At 48.6% G+C, this 19579-nt stretch overlaps 3 protein-coding genes across 5 annotated transcripts; 1 reads left to right on the forward strand and 2 right to left on the reverse strand.

Annotated features, from left to right (window-relative positions):
• Positions 1-3606: 3606 nt before the first annotated feature.
• On the reverse strand, positions 3607-4863 carry LOC125926850 (diazepam-binding inhibitor-like 5). Its single transcript, XM_049636721.1, has 2 exons — positions 4738-4863; positions 3607-4055 (listed from the first exon to the last, which is right to left on the reverse strand). The coding sequence occupies exon 2, from the start codon at positions 4003-4005 to the stop codon at positions 3742-3744; it is 264 nt and encodes an 87-aa protein (XP_049492678.1). The 5' UTR covers positions 4006-4055; positions 4738-4863; the 3' UTR covers positions 3607-3741.
• Positions 4864-4892: 29 nt separating this feature from the next.
• Positions 4893-11259, forward strand: GEMIN4 (gem nuclear organelle associated protein 4). 2 transcript variants are annotated; one of them, XM_049636715.1, is made up of 3 exons: positions 4893-5020; positions 7903-10247; positions 10836-11259. In XM_049636715.1, the coding sequence occupies exons 1-3, from the start codon at positions 5011-5013 to the stop codon at positions 11067-11069; spliced, it is 2589 nt and encodes an 862-aa protein (XP_049492672.1). In that variant the 5' UTR covers positions 4893-5010; the 3' UTR covers positions 11070-11259. The 2 variants fall into 2 exon arrangements, with proteins under 2 accessions (XP_049492672.1, XP_049492670.1); XM_049636713.1 differs by having other exon boundaries at positions 7903-11259.
• Positions 11260-12463: 1204 nt separating this feature from the next.
• On the reverse strand, positions 12464-19573 carry TLCD3A (TLC domain containing 3A). Of its 2 annotated transcripts, XM_049636718.1 has the most exons (5): positions 19357-19573; positions 18856-18939; positions 15708-15912; positions 14441-14536; positions 12464-13994 (listed from the first exon to the last, which is right to left on the reverse strand). In XM_049636718.1, exons 1-5 carry the CDS (start codon positions 19476-19478, stop codon positions 13725-13727), a joined length of 777 nt encoding a protein of 258 aa, XP_049492675.1. In that variant the 5' UTR covers positions 19479-19573; the 3' UTR covers positions 12464-13724. The 2 variants fall into 2 exon arrangements, with proteins under 2 accessions (XP_049492675.1, XP_049492677.1); XM_049636720.1 differs by lacking the exons at positions 12464-13994; positions 15708-15912 and having other exon boundaries at positions 14479-14536.
• Between the last annotated feature and the right edge of the window lie 6 nt (positions 19574-19579).

Here is a 19579-nt window from a genome sequence, read left to right on the forward strand (position 1 = left end):
GCTTTTCCCAGTGTATTAGGCTGCTGACATAGGCCGTCTCAGTTTGTTATTATAAATTAAGTGGTTTATGTAAGTACTGAATGACTAAACACATACTGGATTTCTTTTTATTCACTTCAATTTTAATATACCAGAATTTTCCTCTCTTAAATTACAGCTATGCATGAGAAAAGTTAATGCTGTTTATTCACCTCGGACATTTTGACTTTACGAAATAAGCCCCCTTTTTATCTCAAGCCCGTCATTTTTCTTTAGCTGCAATCTTTAGTATTGTGTTCATCCTAAAACCATTTAGTGTACAACTTTGGCCTTTTATCAAGGAATCCAAAAGTTTGCCTCTGCCCAGTGTAGCTAGTGATTTTAAACCCCAGGTATGATTGCTTTCCCACCTCTGGTATGCTCCATGAGAAAACGAAGTTATAAGAAAGATGGCTTTGGGAGCACCGGGGTGGCTCAGTCGGTTGAGCGTCCGACTATTGGTTTTGGCTCAGGTCATGATCTCACAGTTTGTGGGTTCAAGCCTCGTGTCTGGCTCTGTGGTGGCAGTGCAGAGCCTGCTTGGCATTCTCTCTCTCCCTCTATCTCTGCCCCTCCCCTGCTTGTGCCATCTCTCTCAAAGTAAATAAAACCTAAAATTTTTTTCTAAGAAAGATAGATAGATAGATAGATAGATAGATAGATAGATGGTTTTACTCAAGCTGGTGTTTTAAGACAGATGAAGCTGGAAAGTTCTTGAGCTTCTTCAGGGTTGTGTTTTTAGAGCAGTCATTTTGTTTTTTGGCCTTGAGGGGTTGTGGACTTCTAGCATATTAAAAAAAAATTTAATGTTTATTTTTGAGAGAGAGAGAGAGAAGAGCAGAGAGGAAGACACAGAATCTGAAGCAGGCTTCAGGCTTTGAGCTGTCAACACAGAGCCTGACGAGGAGCTCGAACCCACGAGCTGTGAGATCGTGACCTGAGCCTAAGTAGAATGGATGCTCAACCAGGTGCCCCTAGCATATTAAGTTTAAATTCAAATTTCCCTTGGGTTAAATCCAGAGAGATTTAGAATGGCTATGTTGCAAGAGTTCCCCTAGCTTAGGCCAGAGAGTTAGTATGAAGTCCATATTTGTTTGACATCTTGGTGGAATTAGCAAAGCTGTGGATATTCACTGCTCTTTTATGTGACTTTCTGCCCATCTCACCTGTCACATGTTGCCATTGTGGCTTAGCAGAGTTTTTAGGAGGGGCTCCAATTTGTGCACTGAAATTTATGGTGAGAGTTAATGGGAACTTGCAGTTTGGTCTAAGATTTACTACCTTTCCTTTGGGAAGTTCATAGGAAATTTACTCCGGCCTTAATGATCAACAAAGAAATACTTTTTGCCTCAGGCCTCTATAAGACAATAGAGTCAATGATTCAAAAATCAAAACAATATAAAAAGGTATACTTTGAAAAGTCTTGCTCCTACCTGTCCCCATCAATCCCATTCTCCCTGCCTCCTACTTATTAAGCATACAAATATACTTATGTTCTCCCATTCCTCCAAAAATTTTAGCACACTATGTACATACTTTTTTTTGTTTTGTTTTGAGAAAGTACATGCGTGCGTGCACCAGCAGGGGAGGGGCAGAGAGAGAGATTCTCTCTCTTTTTTTTTTAATTTTATTTTAGGGAGAGAGAGAGTGCAGGCAAGCGGGGAGAGGGGCAGAGGGTGGGGGAGAAAGAGAGAGAGAGAGAGAGAGAGAGAGAGGATCTTAAGCAGGCTCCTAGCTCAGTGCAGAGCCTGACACAGAGCCTGATGATCTCACAACACTACAGTCATGGCCTGAGCAAAATTCAAGAGTTGGACATTTAACTGACTGAGCCACCCAGATGCCCCACTTTTTTTTTTTTTTAATAATGCATCTTATGGTTTTTTTCTACAGTCCCAACTATGGTGTATTTTTACTTTATCAGGTTTTATATAATGATTTACAGAATGGTATGGCTATACCTATAACTCCTGAGTTTATACCATATTTTGGAGCAAGATACTCTTTTTTTTTTTTTTTTTTAAGTTTGTTTAGTTTTGAGAGAGAGAGAGAGCGGGGGAGGTTCAGAGAGAGAGAGGGAGAGAGAGAGAATCCCAAGCAGGCTCTGCACTGTCAGCCCAGAGCCCGATGTGGGGTTCAAACTCACATGTGAGATCATGACCTGAGCTGAAATCAAGAGTTGGGAGCTTAACCCACTGAGCCACCCAGATGCCCCTCCATTATTATTTTTAAGTAATTCACATTTAATGTGAATCAGGGTCCTAAAAGCATCAAAATGTGCTTATAATATCCTCCAAAGAAGAGAGGACAGCACAACTGTTGTACAACTATAAACTATTTGCCCAGTTTATAGTTACAATAGTTCTTTAGTCACAGACACCACTGGTGTCCTGGGGACACTTTATTCTCAAGTAATATATGTACTTAGTCTATAGCCACTTCCTGTATATACATGAACAGAAGATCGTAAAGATCTTTGGTTTCCTTTGTCCTCCGAAGTCTTTATGGTTGTTGCTTCTATTGTTTAAGGGTCCTTCATGAACTGGAACTGACCTGATGTCATGATCTGTGACAATAGTTTTTGAGGAAAAGTATTGGGAAATTCCATGCCACAGTAGAGCTTTTTCTCTGAAATGTCTTTAGTAATACCATTTAGCACTCCATATCCCAGTGCACTTTTTGTCCATCGATGCCTCCGTGATAATCAACACTAAGGAGTGGAAGCTGAGTTCAGGCACTTTGGCCTTTGCATGGGTCAAGGGGTGGGTTGTCTTTCTGAAACAAATTCGGGGGCGCCTGGGTGGCTTAGTCAGTTGAGTGTCCAACTTTGGCTCAGGTCATTGTCTCACGGTTCTTGAATTTGAGCCCTGCGTCAGGCTGTCAACCCAGAGCCCGCTTGGGATCCTCTGTCCCCCACCCTCTGCCCCTCCCCTGCTTGTGCTTGCACTTGCTCACTACCAAAAATAAACAAACAAACAAATAAATAAACTCACATGTACACATCTTGTCCTACCGACATGCAAGCAGAAAGCAGGGTTAACTACAGACTAATCCCAAGGAAATTTTGGTTGCATTCAGAGGCTGGGATTTTGAAACCATCTGCTATGTTGTCATGCATCAATTACGTCACTAAATGTTTGACTTCCCTCAAATTATTAACTTCATCAGGCCTATGTTCCAGTGGGGCTTTGGGAAGTAGGACTTGACTTGAGCTTTTTGGAAGACAAAGACCCTTTCCCCTCGGTAATGTTGGGTTAGTAGTGAACAGACAACCCCTGAAGAGAGAGGAGCCTCAGCCTCCTCCTTCCTTCTCCTTTCCCCTGAGAATGGTCTGGAGAATGGTCTTTGTGACTGACCTCAAATCTTGGGCAATTTCCATAGCATGATTCTTCCCCCAACCCCTCTACTCCTGCCAAATATCTATCTATACTCTGGGAATAGGAAGGCTGGGAGCTCTTAGAATCCTACATGAAGCCAGTTTTGATGGAACTTTCCCTAGTGGAGAGGCTGTTTTCATATATTTTGGACACCTCCCCAGGATTCTCCCAGTCACTTTGAGTGTAATCACCTGTCAGCAAACAGTCACTCTCATGCAATTGAAGTGATTTATTGAGGTCTCTCAGCTACAGTTGTTATGGCTTCATGACATTTCAGCCATCAGACTTTTAAGAAGCCCTTTTCCCTATCAGAGGAGCCATGCCACTTCATTCTGTTTGGCATTCCTCCTTATCCACTGTCATTTTTCTTCAGTTCTTCCACTTTGGCAACGTAGATCCTCATGGCATCCATCTTGGACATCCCTTTGTTCTCGTTCCATGCCTCCCACTTGGCCTTGGCTTTCACATCTGTGGCAGGTGGGGCAGGGATGTTGCAGTCGCCCTGGGTGGCCTGTTTGTAGAAGCTGTACACCAACAGTTTCTCCTGATCACTCACAGGTCCCTTCAACTGCTTGACAGCAGCGCAGGCCATCTCAAACTCTACTTGGCACATTGGGGGAACTGAGGCCGGGCCCCTGTGTCTTTTCTAGGTGACAGTTGGCACTGGAGGATGGAGGATGGAGAGTTAGAAACACTGGAGGCTAGTAATTAGGTCTCGGAAGAGTGAAAGGGAGCAAAGGAGACGGTAATGTTTGAGAACACGGGAGGTCCATGTGTGTCTTCCCAGTGAGAAGTCCAGTGTGTTTTTATAAAGTTCAGATTGCAAACTGAGGCTCATTGGATTGGATCTCCCCTCCTATTGCTCTGGCTGGCAAAATGCATTTTCTGGGGAGGGTAACCAGTAACATCTCACAGGCATCTATTATGATGCCAGAAAATTTAGGATGCTGTGCTGCTGCTATGAGAAGAAGGCACTCTGGGGAGTGGGGGGAGGGCGGGTTGTGCGTCTGGGGGGGCAGATGGTCTTGAGTGAGACCAGGCAGACCCGCTAGAGGCGAAGACGCCTCTGAGTGGCACATCTGTGCTGGTTAATGGGCAGCCAGGGGGAGGGCGTTCAGTGCGGGTAATCCCGGGGGGTTACTGTATGGGAGCGAAAGCGGAACCTGGGATGGAGCTAGTGGGTAGGAGCCACTGGGACTCAGAAGGCTGGGCTGTGCAGGGGCTGAACACAAGCGGTGTTGAGCGCGCGGGCAAAGGCAGCTGTAGAGCCCAGGGGCCAGTGACCGGAAGGACGTTTGGGGGCGGGGCGGGGCACGCAGGGCGGAAACGAAGTGCGAGTTCTTGCCTGTTGGCTGGTTGGAAGCCTCGGGCCGGTAGGGGGCGATGTGGGCCGGCTTGCCTGGGCGCCGCTGACCTGTCGGTGAGGACCGCGCGTGCGCGCGGAGCGGCGGGAGGATCACGACCGACCGCGCGGAGCCGGGGCTGAGATTGTGGGCGGGGGCTGAGGCGCGCGGCCCATTGTCCCGCCCCCCGGAACTGCCCATTGTGCCGTGGCGCCTGCGCTGCGCTCGCGGCCTCGCGGGGGAGGGGCGGCCTCACGGCCGCTGGCGTCGCCGCCATGGACCTAGGTGGGTGTCTCTGGTGCCGGTCCTCGGCCCTCCTGGTCCGCGTCCTGAGACGGGGGACGAGGGCGGTGCTGAGCGGGTCCGGGCTAAGGGAGACCTCCGGGCTGGGGAGGGTTTTGGAGGGCTGGGTTATCCTTGGAGGCCGGGGGTCGGGAGGCCGGGATCTAACCCCGGCCCGGCAGCTCCTTGGCCGGCATCTTGCTCCCTCCGGACGCCTTTCCACGTGAAGGGCGAAGCGGCTGTGAAGTTAGATTTTCCTGAAGGTGGACAGGCAGGGTTTGTGCACGTGCTTTGGAAAATGCCCGGCTCAGAAGACGCCCGGGGGAATCCCGGATACCCCGACAGTCTCATTTATTGAATGGCTACCGAGTTGTTGAGCAAGCGTCTTACGCTCTTGAGGTCCTCATAGATATAACGGGGACGATAATAATGTATCCACCACACAGTTTGGGGGCCTTTGGATTGAGAGCACGTGGATACAGTGTCTGGTACGGTGCCTTGTGTACAGCTAACGTACCTGCGACCAGCAGCTGTGGGGAGGGCCGCAGCAGCCGAGGGGCACTTTTGAACTTATGTGCCTTTGATTCAGAATCCTCACAGGCAGGGCCTGCGGGAAGGGAGGCGAGAGCTAGTATAAGTCGGTGGCTCCTTGTCCAGCCTCCCACCCTGCTAGCCATGCTCTTACGGAGATAAGACCAGGAGGCTGTTCTGAGAGAGCTGGGGTGAGGCACCCCGAGATGTGCCAGTAGAAATGTAGTCCTATCCCCAGTTAGCTCTTCAGTGGTGGAACAGGAGAGAGTTTGGAGCCCTGCAGCTGTGGTGATTTCTGTCCCGGCCCCATTACGCTGTAGTAGAGACATTCTGAGCAAACTCTTCCTGAATCTCAGTGTTCCCATCGCTACAGCAGAAATGGTCAACAGGTTGATTTGAAGATTCAAAAAGATCTCGCACAGTGCCTGACACGGAGTAAACACTTAATAAACATAGGGAGGGAGTTACAAGCACCAGTTAACCAGGAGTAATAAAAATACTTAGGATTTGCCCAGCTGTTAACCGATAGCTCCTGGGACTTAACTCCTTCAGGTAGCACAGTGAACATACCATCTCTGGAAAGTGGGTATCGGGGGCCAAACATTTTGGCTGAACTGATTGTGCAATAAAATTAAATGTACAGATTCATGGGGGGCATATTTTGGGGTCCTAGGAGACCAACTTGAACCAAAAAAAGGGGGGGAAGGGGCAGAATCCCCAGTGAGACCCCTCAGGCAACCTGATCTTTCCTGGGAGTCTGCCTTGGCCACTGGGGGTCCAGGTGAATTGCCTTCACCAGTTGGTTGGATAATCCTTTGCCTTTAGCTGCTCCCTTAAAGTCAAAGGGCAGGACCTTTTTAAATCTGAATCAAGGCTCTCACTTGCTGGCTTCTGGCCTATATAAATGGGAAAGATGGGTTCTTGGAGGCATGAGGGAATGAGGAAGGGGTGGCATCTCCATGCCCTGGGAAAGGGGAGAGAAGTCAGGAATACTCAATAGTGAGTAGTGTTTGTACTCTATTTTGTTTCCGGGCCGGAAGAAGCTTACTTGAGGAAGACCTATGTCCTTTCCTATTATTGAGCTGGGGAAGGCAAAGAATAGTGACAAGGTTCTGGTCCTGCCAACAATGGAAAGATTTGGGGGGAATCAACGTTTATTGAGCACTTACCAGGCTCTTTGTAGCCAGATGCTTACTGTAGCTATATCTTATTTAACGCTCAGCAGCTCTGGGAGATGGAATCGGGAGCTAACAGCCACCACCTCTGCCAAGGGCTTAGCTAATATTATCACTTGTTCCTCACAGTCCTAATAGGAAGTCTCTATTTTCCCCACATACACAGAAGGGAAGCTCAGAGAAGAAATCTAAGATTGCACTGCTTTTAAATGGTTGAGCTAGGATTTAAAGCTGTGTCTAATTTAACATCCCAAAATGCCTTCCTTGAGAAGTCTGTTGATTCATGGCTCACTGGAGGAAGAACTTTTCTTTCTTAATCTAGTATTTTTTTGTGTCGACCTCTCGGTTTCTACCAGAGAACCAGAGCCTTCAGTAGCTTGTTCTGGTTTGACAGAAAGAGCTATGGGGTAAACTGTTTCCCTGAAAGGCAGAACATTTGAAATCTGTTTGCAAGACAAGGCTGTAAAGGAAAGGAAGGATGGCAAGGCTTGTCTGATTGCTTCTATGCCCACAGCCCTGGCCTGTGCCCCTCTTAGGCTATATCATTACTTAGAGGCTCAATTGTCACATTCCACACTACTCACTTGGTGGCCCCTGCAGTTTGGTACTGCTGTGATATCTCTCTCTCTCAGCCTTCCTCCCCACATCCTCTGCTGGCCCATCCTGTGCCGGAGGGCCTAGCCCTTCCCTTTTCACATGCTTTTCCTGCAGGATCTCATTTACTTTGTTCATTCCATTATCCCCTCGGGGTGGATATCTCCCTGAGCTACATTTCAGGATGGACTCCCCTCCTGGGTGTCAACCCCACCTTTCCATTGCTGGAGGATGTTTCTACCTTAATGTTCTACCTCAAACTCCAAATAACCCAAACTGAACAGTGGGTTCCTCCAAAACTGTTCTGATTCTTCTTTGTTCCTCCAGTGATGCCCATTGTCTTCCCAATCCAGGCTAGAGAGTGTGGGAGTCCTTTTTTATTCCTCAGGCAAGTCCTTTTGACTCCAGCTCTGCAGCAGCTCTTGGAACTATCCATTCTTCCCAGTCTCACTGAACCCTTCTCATGTCCAACTCTGATAATGACAGCCAGCCTATACTAACTGATGTCTGTCTGCCTCTAACTCCTTCTAATTATTTTAAAGATTTTTCACCACATTCTGTCTTGTTCGGTTTCTCTCTGTGCAGGACCCTTGAATATCTGCGAAGAAATGACTATTCTTCATGGAGGCTTCTTGCTCGCTGAGCAGCTGTTCCACCCCAAGGCACTGGCAGAATTGACAAAGTCTGACTGGGAGCATGTTGGGCGGCCCATTGTGGAGGCCCTAAGGGAGATCTCCTCCACCACAGCACATTCCCAGCCCTTTGCCTGGAAGAAGAAAGCTCTGATCATCATCTGGTCCAAGGTTCTTCAGCCCTACCCTGTCACCCCTTCTGACACTGACACTCGGTGGCAGGAAGATGTGTTCTTCTCAGTAGTCAACATGATCCCTACCATCAATCACACAGTGCTTTTTGAGCTGCTCAAGTCTCTGGAAGCTTCTGGACTCTTTATCCAGCTCCTGATGGCCCTGCCCACCACTATCTGCCGTGCAGAACTAGAGCACTTTTTGGAGCACATGTCTGTTGACACTTCTTCAAAGGATGTGGCCTTTTTCCTCAGTGTCTGGTGGGAAATGATAAAGCACAAAGGCAATCAGCAGGACCCCCTGCTCTCCCAGTTTAGAACAATGGCCCATAAGTACTTGTCCTCTTCAGATGAGTTCTCCCATCCTCCAAAGAGGTTTAAGTCAGACCCAGATGTGTGTCCTACTATGCCCCTATTGGCCATGCTGCTCACTGGGTTGAAACAAATCCAAAATCGAATCCTGTGCCCCGGGATGAAGTGTTATGCGCTAGCCAACTTGGCTGACATGCTGACAGTGTTTGCACTAATGGAGAACGACCCCCAGGAAGTGTCTGCAACTGTGTATCTGGACAAACTGGCCGCAGTGATCTCCGTGTGGAATTTGGACACCCAGAACCCATATCACCAACAGGCACTGGCAGAGAAGGTAAAGGAAGCAGAACGGGACATCAGCCTGACTTCCCTGGCCAAGCTCCCAAGCGACACAGTTTTCATCGGATTGGAGTTCATGTGCAGCCTGCTGCGAGAGTGGGGGGAGGAGCTGCAGACCGTGCTCAACAGCAGCCAGGGGACAAGTTATGACAGCTACCGGCTGTGTGATAGTCTGACTTCCTTCAGCCAGAACTTGAAGCTCTACCTGGATTCCACCAGCTTGTCTAAGGAGGAGGGGCAGGTGGTCTCTGAGCTGGCAGAGTGTGTAGGGGACTTCCTAAAGAAAACAAACAGGGTGCTGAAGAACAAGGGCTTCAAGAAGGACATCACTGCCTCGATTGCCATGGCCATCATCGACCAGAAGATGGACCGGCATATGGAAATGTGCTACATTTTTGCTTCTGAGAAGAAGTGGGCTTTCTCAGATGAGTGGCTAGCCTGCCTGGTAAATAACCAGGCTCTCTTCCAAGAGCCGGACTTGTTGTTAAAGCTGTTGCAAACGGTGATGGAAGTCACCGTGACAGACAGAGCCATCCCTGAATCTCAGATCAAACAAGTGATCAGCCTGATCCTGGAATGTTATGCAGACCTCTCACTGCCAGACAAGAATAAAGTCCTATCAGGCACCCTGCGCTCCTGGGGGCGAAAGGGTCTGTCTGAGAAGATGGCTGGCTTGGACGGGTTTCAGGAAGACCTCAATACAACTTTTAACCAGCTCGCACAGAGTGCCTCTGAACAGGGCTTAGCTAAAGCTGTAGCTTCTGTGGCTCGCCTGGTAATTCTGTACCCAGAGATCACAGTGAAGAAAATGTGCAGCATGGCTGTGGTCAATCTTGGCACTCACAAGTTCCTGGCTCAGATTCTCACTGCCTTCCCTGCCCTTAGGTTCATGGAAGAGCAGAGTCCAAATCCACCCACCAATTTTGTGGTGTCATGCCTCAAAGAAACCGTCTGGAGAAAGTTCTCTACACCCAAGGAAGAAAAGCAATTTTTGGAGCTCCTGAGCTGTCTCATGACCCCTGTGAAGCCCCAGGGTATCCCAGTTGCTGCTCTTCTTGAGCCAGATGAAGTGCTAAAAGAGTTCGTCCTGCCCTTCTTGATGCTAGATGTCAAAGAGGTGGACCTCAGTTTGAAGATCTTCATCCAGACTCTCCAAGCAAATGCATCTTTAGAGGGATACTGGCTGCAGACCTGTTCTCCGTTCCCTCTCATCTTCAGCTTGTGCCAGCTGCTGGATTGCTTCAGCAAATACTGGCAGCTCCCCAAAGAGAAGCGGTGCCTCTCTTTGGATGGGAAGGATTTGGTGATCCATATTCTGGAGATCCTCTGTGAGATTGTATTGGCTAATGCTGAGACCTTCTCCCCGGACATATGGATCAAGTCCCAGTCTTGGCTCCACCGGAAGCTGGAACAGCTCGATTGGACAGTGCGCTTGAGAATGAAGAACCTCTTTGAGGGCCACTTCAAGTGTGAGGTGCCGGCCACACTTTTTGAGATCTGTAAGCTTTCTGAGGACGAGTGGACCTCCCAGGCCCACCCTGGGTACGGGCCAGGCACAGGGCTTCTTGCCTGGATGGAGTGCTGCTACCTCTCCAGCAGCATCTCTGAGCAGATGCTTTCCCTCTTGGTGGTAGATGTGGGCAACCCTGAGGAGGTCAGATTGTTCAGCAAGGGTTTTCTGGTGGCCCTGGTACAAGTCATGCCTTGGTGCAGCCCCCAGGAGTGGCAGTACCTTTACCAGTTGACCAGGAGACTATTGGAGAAACAGCTCCTACATGTCCCTTATAGCCTGGAATATATTCAGTTTGTTCCTCTGCTCAACCTGAAGCCCTTTGCCCAGGAGCTCCAACTCTCTGTACTCTTTCTGAGAGCCTTCCAGTTTCTCTGCAGCCAGAGTTGTCGTAATTGGCTTCCTATGGAAGGCTGGAGCCATGTGGTCAGACTTCTCTGTAACAGTCTGACCAACCTCCTGGACTCCGTTAGGTTGATACAGTCAGTTGGCCCTTGGGCTCAAGGACAAGAACAGGACCTGACCCAGGAAACCCTGTTTTTTTATACCCAGGTATTCTGTCATGTTCTGCACATCATGGCCATGGTCCACCAAGAGGTGTGTGAACCTCTCTACGTCTTGGCCTTGGAAATCCTCACCTGCTACGAAACCCTGAGCAAGGCCAACCCTTCTGTTAGTTCCTTGCTCCAGAAGGTAAATGAGCAGCGTTTCTTAAAGTCCATCGCCGAGAACATTAGCCCTGAGGAGCGGCGCCAAACCCTGCTGCAGAAGATCAGCAACTTCTGACCTTTGTAGATCAGAAAACAGCTGGGCCCTCAACATGGGTGGGGTCTCTAGGGGTCGAGCTGAGAAACATAAACTTTTCAGTTATGTGAAATTGTATACAAGCTAAGAAGGTATATGGCAGTAACTATAAAGAAAATAGTTTCTTAGATGTTTATAACGTACAAATTATAAAATTCTCTTCTGAGTTTTATCCTGTCTCTTGAGTCTTTCTCGTCAATAGTCTAGGCTTAGAGATTCTCTGACATTGGGCTCAGCTGGAGTCTTAAAGATCAAGGCAAGCTGGGAGGAACTTGCTCATAACTGGACCTATCCACCCTAGAATTTGGCAAATGAGTCCAAAGGTGAAATCACCCAAGTGGAAAAATTACCAGGTATGTTCTTTTGCACTGAAACCCCTTTCCAGAGTCATTTCGTGCTACCTTGGAAAGGGCAACAAGGAAAAGCACTCCCTTCTGCCAGCAAGTGGCTGTGTGATTTGTGTGCTCAAACAGCCTGCACCACTGTAAAAGAACGTTGGACCAAGAAAATTAAATGTCAGGGGGTAGACTACTAACCTTAAAATGGGTGACTTCGGAATTGGCGTACGGTCTTAACTCCATTCAGTGGACCCAGGAGGGGCTATGTGAAACCAGGTCTGGTAAACACAGCAGAGATGGGTATAAAGGATGGGTACAATTATCTTCTGCCTAGGGTAAGTTGTCATGGTTTTGAAGAGTGGGAGCGGGCAGTGGTGTATGCAGAAGCATAAAGATGCAAATTTAACATGTCTGGGTATATCCCAGAACTATGAGAACTGGTTGGTGAGACGTTTAATTTGGGAGGTAGGGAAAGGAAAAGGATATGCCCCGTCACCTTCCTGTGCATACCTCCACTCAAAATGGGGCATTATTCTGGTTCCCGCCCCCGCCTTAAGTGGGTCGGCTTAGTGGCCTACATTTGGTTTTCAACCCTCCAATTCCTCTAATTGGTACTTACATAGGAAGGGAAGAAAGCGCCAAAAGTTACCTGATCAATATGCTTGAACTCTAGGACCCTACAATGTATTCTTGGAACCCCAGAAACGTTAGAGTAAGGTATGAACTAGGCCCTCCTAGACACTGACAGCATGACCACACCCCCAACACCCCCACTTCTTCCAGGTGCATGGATGGGCCGGAAACCATAGCACACAACAGTGAGTCCAGTCAGGTCACAGGATGGGTCTGGAAAGAAGTCAGTATTGATGTATTTCACAAATGAGAAGAAGCTGGGAAATATTAGTGCAATTTAATCACCACAGGGGTGATTTATAAAGATACACCGATAATAAAAATGGTAAAAAAAAAAAAAAAAAAAAAAATTACAGCATTTTAGGTTTTTTAAATGGCACCCATTAAAGACTGAAACAGTCAAAATTTGAGACACCGTTACATACCCAGTACTTTAAAAGTTCATGGACAACAATGAATTAAAAGGCACTTTAAAAACATCTAGATTTTTACTACCACTTGCAAAAACACTTCATGGTAGCAGTTTCTAAAAACCATCCTAGTTGATAAGGAATGATTAGTACTGGCACCAGAGGATCCTATTTGCAAGTGGCGGGTGAAGGAGTCAGTCCACAGGATGTATTTTGGCCAGCGCTGTGTTGCGCTCTTGCTCTCCAGCCTTCTGTGGCAAAGTGGCCATATGCTCATGTAGGAACAGGCTTTGGGACACAGGCTCTGGTTTATCTGGCAGCCTGGATGAGACATCTCACGGTTTGGAATACAGAAGCCTGTTTCCATGTCATATGGAAAGGGCAGTGTCAAAGCAGGGTTACCCAGTAAAGAGCTTGATAGGCACCGTTCGCTTTACCCCTATCGTAACAACGGCATCCTGTGCGTGTGGATACGGGGAAAGCTGGGCTTGAGGGAACGTGCTAAAACAGGAACAGCATCTGTGACTTTACAACAAGCTCATGTTTGACACTGGTCTTCCCAAGGCAGCCTACGAAGGCGCTGATCTATCGGCCTCTCTGCCTACTCAAGTGCTGTAGGTTCCCTTCCCCACCTCTACCCTGCTGCCAGCAAGACTTCTGAATGGAAGTCAGTGGACACAGGAATTCAGTGTTGGCACGTGGATGACAGGATGAGGCATGGGACCAATGGGTTATCTAGTAAGTGATAAAAAACTACCTACACACAGTGATTTTCCCAGGCTGACATCACAAGAACTGACGTGAAGAACCAAGTCTTGCTTCTGCTGGCCCGGTATGTGTGGATACTGCCCTGAGTGGTTGGAAAGGTGGGTAGCCACCAATATTAGGGCCAGGCGGGTGCCCAAACACTTACCACCCTAGTCTACCTGTCTCCATACCCCATGCTTGTACCTCCCAGAACCTTTGAGCTAAGACCCAAGGAAGGATCCTTGGGCTTGCATTGAAACCACCTTGCTACCAATGGAAATCTGACAGAAGCCGATAGTTGTTACTAACAAAAAAGTGCTTTTGCAAAAGGGGTAGGTTAGAAGAGGGAGGTAATATGAATATTCTTTAGAAAAACTCAAATCCCTCTGCTTATCAATACCCCAAGGGCTGAGGCCACCCAGGGCACAATTTGGTCCATAGAATATTGATTGAGTGGAGGAGGCAGCTGGTGTGAGGAGGCACCCTCACTGCCCGACTCCGGAGAGCAATTACCCATCCTTTCGGGCTGGGGGAGCATCAAAGAGCCGTGTTGCCTTTTTGCACAGCAGAGAGAACCAGTAGATCTGGGGAGCGATGAGGAAGCCATTGGCCACGTTGCAGTAGAAAGGGATATTGAATGGTACTTGGAGTAGGCTTAGTCCCTGCTGTTGGCCATAGGACCAGTACATGAAAGGGAAAAGAAGGATCCGACAGCAGAGGAAGGTGGTCAGTGTGAGGATTCCGTTCACTTTGTACAGAAGGGTATGCTGCTGCTTTAACTGCAAGAGAAGAGGGAAGGAGAATGCAGAGTCACCAAAAGGCTGTGCCTTCAGGGAACGACTAGCCCAAGCCCCACCGCAGTAAGGGCCAAGCATCTAGTCTTCTGACACTTGTAGAAAAGAGGACTGAATGCCACTGCATTTATGTGTGCATACAGGCTCGTGGTTTTTCCAATACTGATACTGAATTTGGCATAAGCCGCCCAGCCGACAGGCATACGGAAACTGAATTTAAAAAAAAAAAAAATCAACCTGTATCAAATTGGAATCAGAAGTACAATTTCAACCCCATCAGCTCAGAACACCAACTGACCTTTAGGTCTGTTCAGTGGTTTCCTATCCCCACTATTCCTAGCACAAAGGGATTTCTCTAAACCCCACAATCTACCCAGGAAGAGCAGAGTCGGCTTCCTCCGCACAGCTACTGCCGTCTCACTCATACGTGCCTGAATCAGAACTCTGCCCAGCGACACAAATGGAGTGCTCAGTTCTGCCGTGAAGATACAGCCAACAAAGAAGTCACCAAGGTCTCCCCTAAGCTTCTGCGGAAGGAAAAGGGGAGGGAGGAAAAAAGGGGAAATAAGACATGGAGGTTAAGGAATCACCAGAAGGAAAATTCCAACTAGGGCTATTGAGAAGGGTGACCACAAGAGAGCATGAAGGGAAAGGGAAAGGCTAAATGAGCAAGTACAGGCCCAGTGAATGTGCTGCTGCTTCCACAGCAGTGACACTTTGATGGCCAAATCCCTAGGATCCAGAGGCAGCTTCAGATCAGCTGATTGCATCACACACCAAGCTTTTTCTGAATTTCAATGTCAGCCGGAAGGAACCGTGTAGCCTACTTTTGGGTATCTAACTTTGTCACGCCAAGGGCATTTAGCCAGTTTGAGTCAACAAAATATGTGCCAGACCCTGTGCTGGATGTTAGGGCCCCAGAGCAATCAGGTGAAGCTTCTTGAAGAATGTAATATACTCTACCACTCCTTTTATCTTCTTAAGAAAAACCAGGATAGCGTAGGATAGCAGCTCTGTCACCTCGTACCACTGGGTACAGTAAGTAAACTCTTAAGGCCCTGGTTTCTTTATCTATGGTACAGGGCTAATAATATCTAATTATTCTGTAATAACTTCTGATCACAGATAGAAAGCTACAAGCACCTGTCACCTGGTAGGCACTCAAAATTACTAATTTCCTTCCGGCATTCCCATTCTCTTCCTCATTGGGTGGGTTTTTGTGGGGAAATGGATCCAAGGAGAAATTATGAGGCTCTCTGCTTTGAGAGTGTGCTTTTGTGATCTCAAAATAGTGCATACAGTACTCTCCGGCACTGTTAGAGCAAATGGCCAGTTGACTGAGCTGCTCTCGTTTCTTTAAAACAATTTTTATGTTGCCCTGCATTGTGTCTTCAATTGTTATTATATTGTATAAGCTAAAGACAGAACCTTTGACAGAGCCTGGGAGTCACAGAGGGCTGGGGGCTTGCATAAAGAGTAATGTCTGTAAGGAGGATCACAGACATTTCAGATCCTTTTTTTTTTTTTCCTGCAGGATCTGCCTGGGACGTTTTACTGCTTAAGTAGCTGGCCCAGGAGAGCGGGTGCAGCAGGGAAGGGGAAGGCAAGACATTACTCAGAGGCAACAGTCAAGATAGCCAGTTTAACAGGAGAAGATGAGTGACCGAGTCTGCTGGTGGCTGTGCTGGAAGGCCATACCTGTGCCACTGGCACAAGGACAAACAGAATGACCGCATGGTGCGTGATCATGAGACGGTTTTTACTTAGGAAGCTCTGAAAAGTGGTGAGGGACTGTCTGCGGCTCTGGTCTCCAGTTCGGTACCATTCACAGAGGTACATGGCGTAGGAGTCATAGATCATGTATGGAATCAAGAACCAGACGTACTCCCGGGCAAGCCAGTGCCTAAAAGAAAGCATATGAACGGTCCTTGAAATAACTATGGATCTCAATTATGAAAGCTCAAAGCCGACCTCTTCTCAAACACATCCCCTTCAGCTTCATACCTGATTGTTTCTTACTCCAAATACTTTACAATGGAGACACTGACAGTGATAAGGTGAGTGAAAAATTTTCTGAGTGACAGGGCAAATTCCTAATTGTCAAAGGCAGAAAACCAGGATCCACTCAGGACCACGGAGCCAGCTGTCACTATTTCTCTGACTTAGCTACTCATTTCTAATGGGCTTTCTGGCGCTTTTTGATATAAGTTAACTTTGATATCGATATCTCTACAAATGATTCAATAGCCTCACCAAGAAACTGGTTTGAAGGTAGGTGTCCCAAATGCCAAATCAAATATTTCCCGTTTGACTTCACTTAGTTGCTCAATAGCTGGGAGTTTCCTCTTGCATCTGCTTGCAACCCCACTGTAGGGAGTTTCTGGGAGCTACCCTGACCATTTTCTTTAGAATTCTATGGCTAATCCCAATTGCACTCATTAAGAAAAATACATCTGGAAATGAGCCCAGAGCCCAAGGACTTACCTTACAGCAGTCAGACACCAGAAGAGAAGCTGGGACAAAAGACAGTGTTCCCATTTACTTGTCCAAAGGGGCTGAATCAACATTTGCAGAATCTGAATGACTGTGTATCACTGCCCCAGAGCAGATTAGAAGTCTCTAAGTTCTACACTTTTGTTCCCAAATGATAAATAATCATTCTATAGGTAATGTGAAAAAAAAAATCAACATAGAAATCATATGCTATGCTGAGAAGGAACAGCTTCACACAGCAGATTTTTACTGTGCACCTGTCAGGTAGAAGTAATTTAGTTTTCTGGTTCTCAACCCGAATTCAGAATCACCTGCAGTGCTTGCTGAGGACTCTGTTTTTAAGATGATCTAGGTACCTCTAGAACATCCTTAGGCAGGAGTTCCTGAGTGGTTCAGCTGGTTAAGCATCTGACACTTGATTTTAGCTCAGGTCATGATCTCATGGTTCTTGAGATAGAGCCCCACCTTGGGCTCTGCTGACAGTGCAGAGCCTGCCTGGGATTCTCTCTCTTCCTCTCTCTCTCTGCCCCTACCCACCCACCCACCCCCCCGACTTGCATGCTTTCTCTGTCTCTCCCTCAAAATAATAATAATAACCTTTAAAAAAATCTTCACACATACATGTAAAGGTGGAGGGCACAGAAATGTGTCTATCTCTACTGTGTGATCAGAGAACCTAAGGCATAAAGAGACACAAAAGGAGGAAACTGAAAACCAAACTCAGGTGTGCGACCAGGATCAAGCCACTAAACACGTGGAGCTTCTGAGGGGGAGACACCACGCTACAGAACGGACAATTAATGGCGTACCAGTATCTTCTGAAATGCTTAGTGGCTACTCGATGCTTGCCCTCATATCAGCTCAGGATAATGCTGTGGAGTCACGTCTGTCAGTTTAATCTTTGCAAAGGAGGCTGGTTTCAAGTTGGGTGTGACAAACTGGGGGCAGTGAGGGAACTTGTTGCATGTTCAGAAAATGGCCAAAGAGTTGATCTGGCTAACATGCTGTGGTCAGTTGAAAGTTCTGGTGACTGATTGGATGAGATCCAACACAGATTGGATGAGTTTCATCTTCTATCTAGCTGACCCATTCTTATTCTTTGCTCTTCTGAACTCTTTCCTCTTCCTGCAACTCAATAAGAAACTATTTCACCCATTGAACTATGAGACAGGCAGGGCATTGAGCCCCAAAGCGGGAAAGAAGCGACTTGGATCCAGATTCCTTTGTGTCCCCACACTCCAGGGTGGTTCAGCTTCCACCACAGGGACCCACACCCTCAGGTTAGCCCCCGACACCTCAAAATTGGCCAAAGAGAATAAAAACGGAACCCGGCCAAGCTAATGCTGTCAGCCTGTGGTATATGCAGCCAAGGCCACTTGACCTATCTTCTGTCTGCATAGCCCATAATTCCTTGCAGATAGCTGGTTTCGTCTGCAAAAGAGGCACAGGAAGAAAAGCGCAAAAGCTACAGGGCAGCACTAATCCAAGGAAGATCCGGACGCTAAGTCTGCAGGCCACAGTGAGGTGGACGCCGCACTCCGGCTCCCATCAAGTTCAGTCTCGACAGGTGAAAAGCAGGGCACTTTGCAGAGTCAACATGAGAAAGGGACTAGAAGAGGCTCTGAGATTTTCCCAGCGTGTTTCAGTATCACTCTTTAGGAGAAAGTAAGAGGGGTTCTGGGAACTCAGATGAAAAAAATGGTTTTTTAGAAAAATGGGGGAGGGAGGCACAATTGCTGAGATCTAAACACTGTACAAAGTAGACCACTCTGGTCTTTATGATTTTCTTCACTAGAGGCACCTTTCCTGACCTGTCTCTGGACCAAGTTCTGACTGGCGTACAAGTCAGTTTTCTGAAAACACTAGAAGCCTCTTCATTGCCTTCAGCAAATCCAGAGGAACCACGGAGCCGCCCTTGTAAAGACAGGGTTGGTGGATTCACTCCTTTCCACCGAGGGGCTCTCTGCTACCCACACTGAACATACGTTGGCCAATGAAGCTCCAGAGTAGGACCCTAGTGAAATCACTGAAAAGAACCAAAAGCTAGAGTTCCGCTTCCGAGTAATTCTCACACTTACGTATCTCACAAAGTACTTGGGTCAGTGGCCCACCTTCAGACCTAGACCCGACATTCACTAGCGTATCTTCGGCTTACTTTCTCCCAAGTGGGCGAGGCCGAAAGACGTACGGAGAGGAAGAGGCACTAATTATGGTGCTCCAGCTTTCCCATCAATCAGCTCCCCAACAGCACGTGCTGATAAAGAACTAGCGCCTGAGAGCCACTCGAATAAGGAAACTTCCACAAAGTTCGGCGCTGTCACTGGTGCTGCTTTCACCTGGCGCTGGATATTACCTGTCCGTGATCACGTCGTTACAGGAGCGGATGATGACGATCCCCGACCCGGTGGCCAACACAGCCTGCACTGAAGAAACCAGTCTAACGTGCGGCAGAAAAGAAAAGAAAAGAAAAAGTCCGGTCCAGGAGATAGCATAAAGCCCAAGGCTTCAACCTGCCTCTCGCGCAGGCGGCCCGGGCGCCAAGGAGGTGAGGGAGAGGGTACTGCCGCCGCCGCGCTCCCCGACCCGCGAGCAGCAGCTTCCCGCCCCGTCCCGCCCCGCGTGGGCGCCCTCCAGCCGGCTCCCTCTCCCTCCCGGGGGGACGCCCGCGGTCTTCCGAGAGCTCCGGCCAGCGCCCCGGAGGGGCAAGGCACCGGGGAGGCAGCCCCCTCGCTTCCTGTCGCCCCCCTTTTCCGCCCTCGGCGCGGCGCAGGGGGCGGGCGCCGGCGGGTCGGGGCGCCGGGCACAGCCCGCGCGCGGCCGGGGTGGGGCGGACGGCGCCCGGCCTCGCCCGTACCTGGTGCTGATCATCACGCAGTCGCTGTCGGTCCAGGCGGGCCGCGCGCGGCGCAGCCCCCAGGTGCACAGTGCGAAGAGCCCCGGGAAGAAGAGCGAGCCGCAGGCCAGCGTCAGCAGCATGGGTGCTCGGGGGTCGGTCGCCGCGCTCGGCGCCTCGGCGTGGCTCAGGTCGGCTCGGCGCGGCTCCCGACTGGCGCGGCCCGCCCGCCCCTGTTCCCACC

This window comes from Panthera uncia, chromosome E1 (genome assembly GCF_023721935.1).
Source record: "Panthera uncia isolate 11264 chromosome E1, Puncia_PCG_1.0, whole genome shotgun sequence".
Lineage (NCBI taxonomy): Eukaryota > Metazoa > Chordata > Mammalia > Carnivora > Felidae > Panthera > Panthera uncia.

Excerpts from the sequence above, each read along its gene's own strand:
- LOC125926850 (XM_049636721.1), bottom strand. The coding sequence starts at position 4,005 with ATGTGCCAAGTAGAGTTTGAGATGGCCTGCGCTGCTGTCAAGCAGTTG.
- TLCD3A (XM_049636718.1), bottom strand. The coding sequence starts at position 19,478 with ATGCTGCTGACGCTGGCCTGCGGCTCGCTCTTCTTCCCGGGGCTCTTC. Across the intron at positions 15,913-18,855 it reads AACGACGTGATCACGGACAG|GCACTGGCTTGCCCGGGAGT; the intron begins GTAATATCCAGC and ends GCTTTCTTTTAG. Across the intron at positions 13,995-14,440 it reads TGGGCAGAGTTCTGATTCAG|TTAAAGCAGCAGCATACCCT; the intron begins GCACGTATGAGT and ends CTTCTCTTGCAG.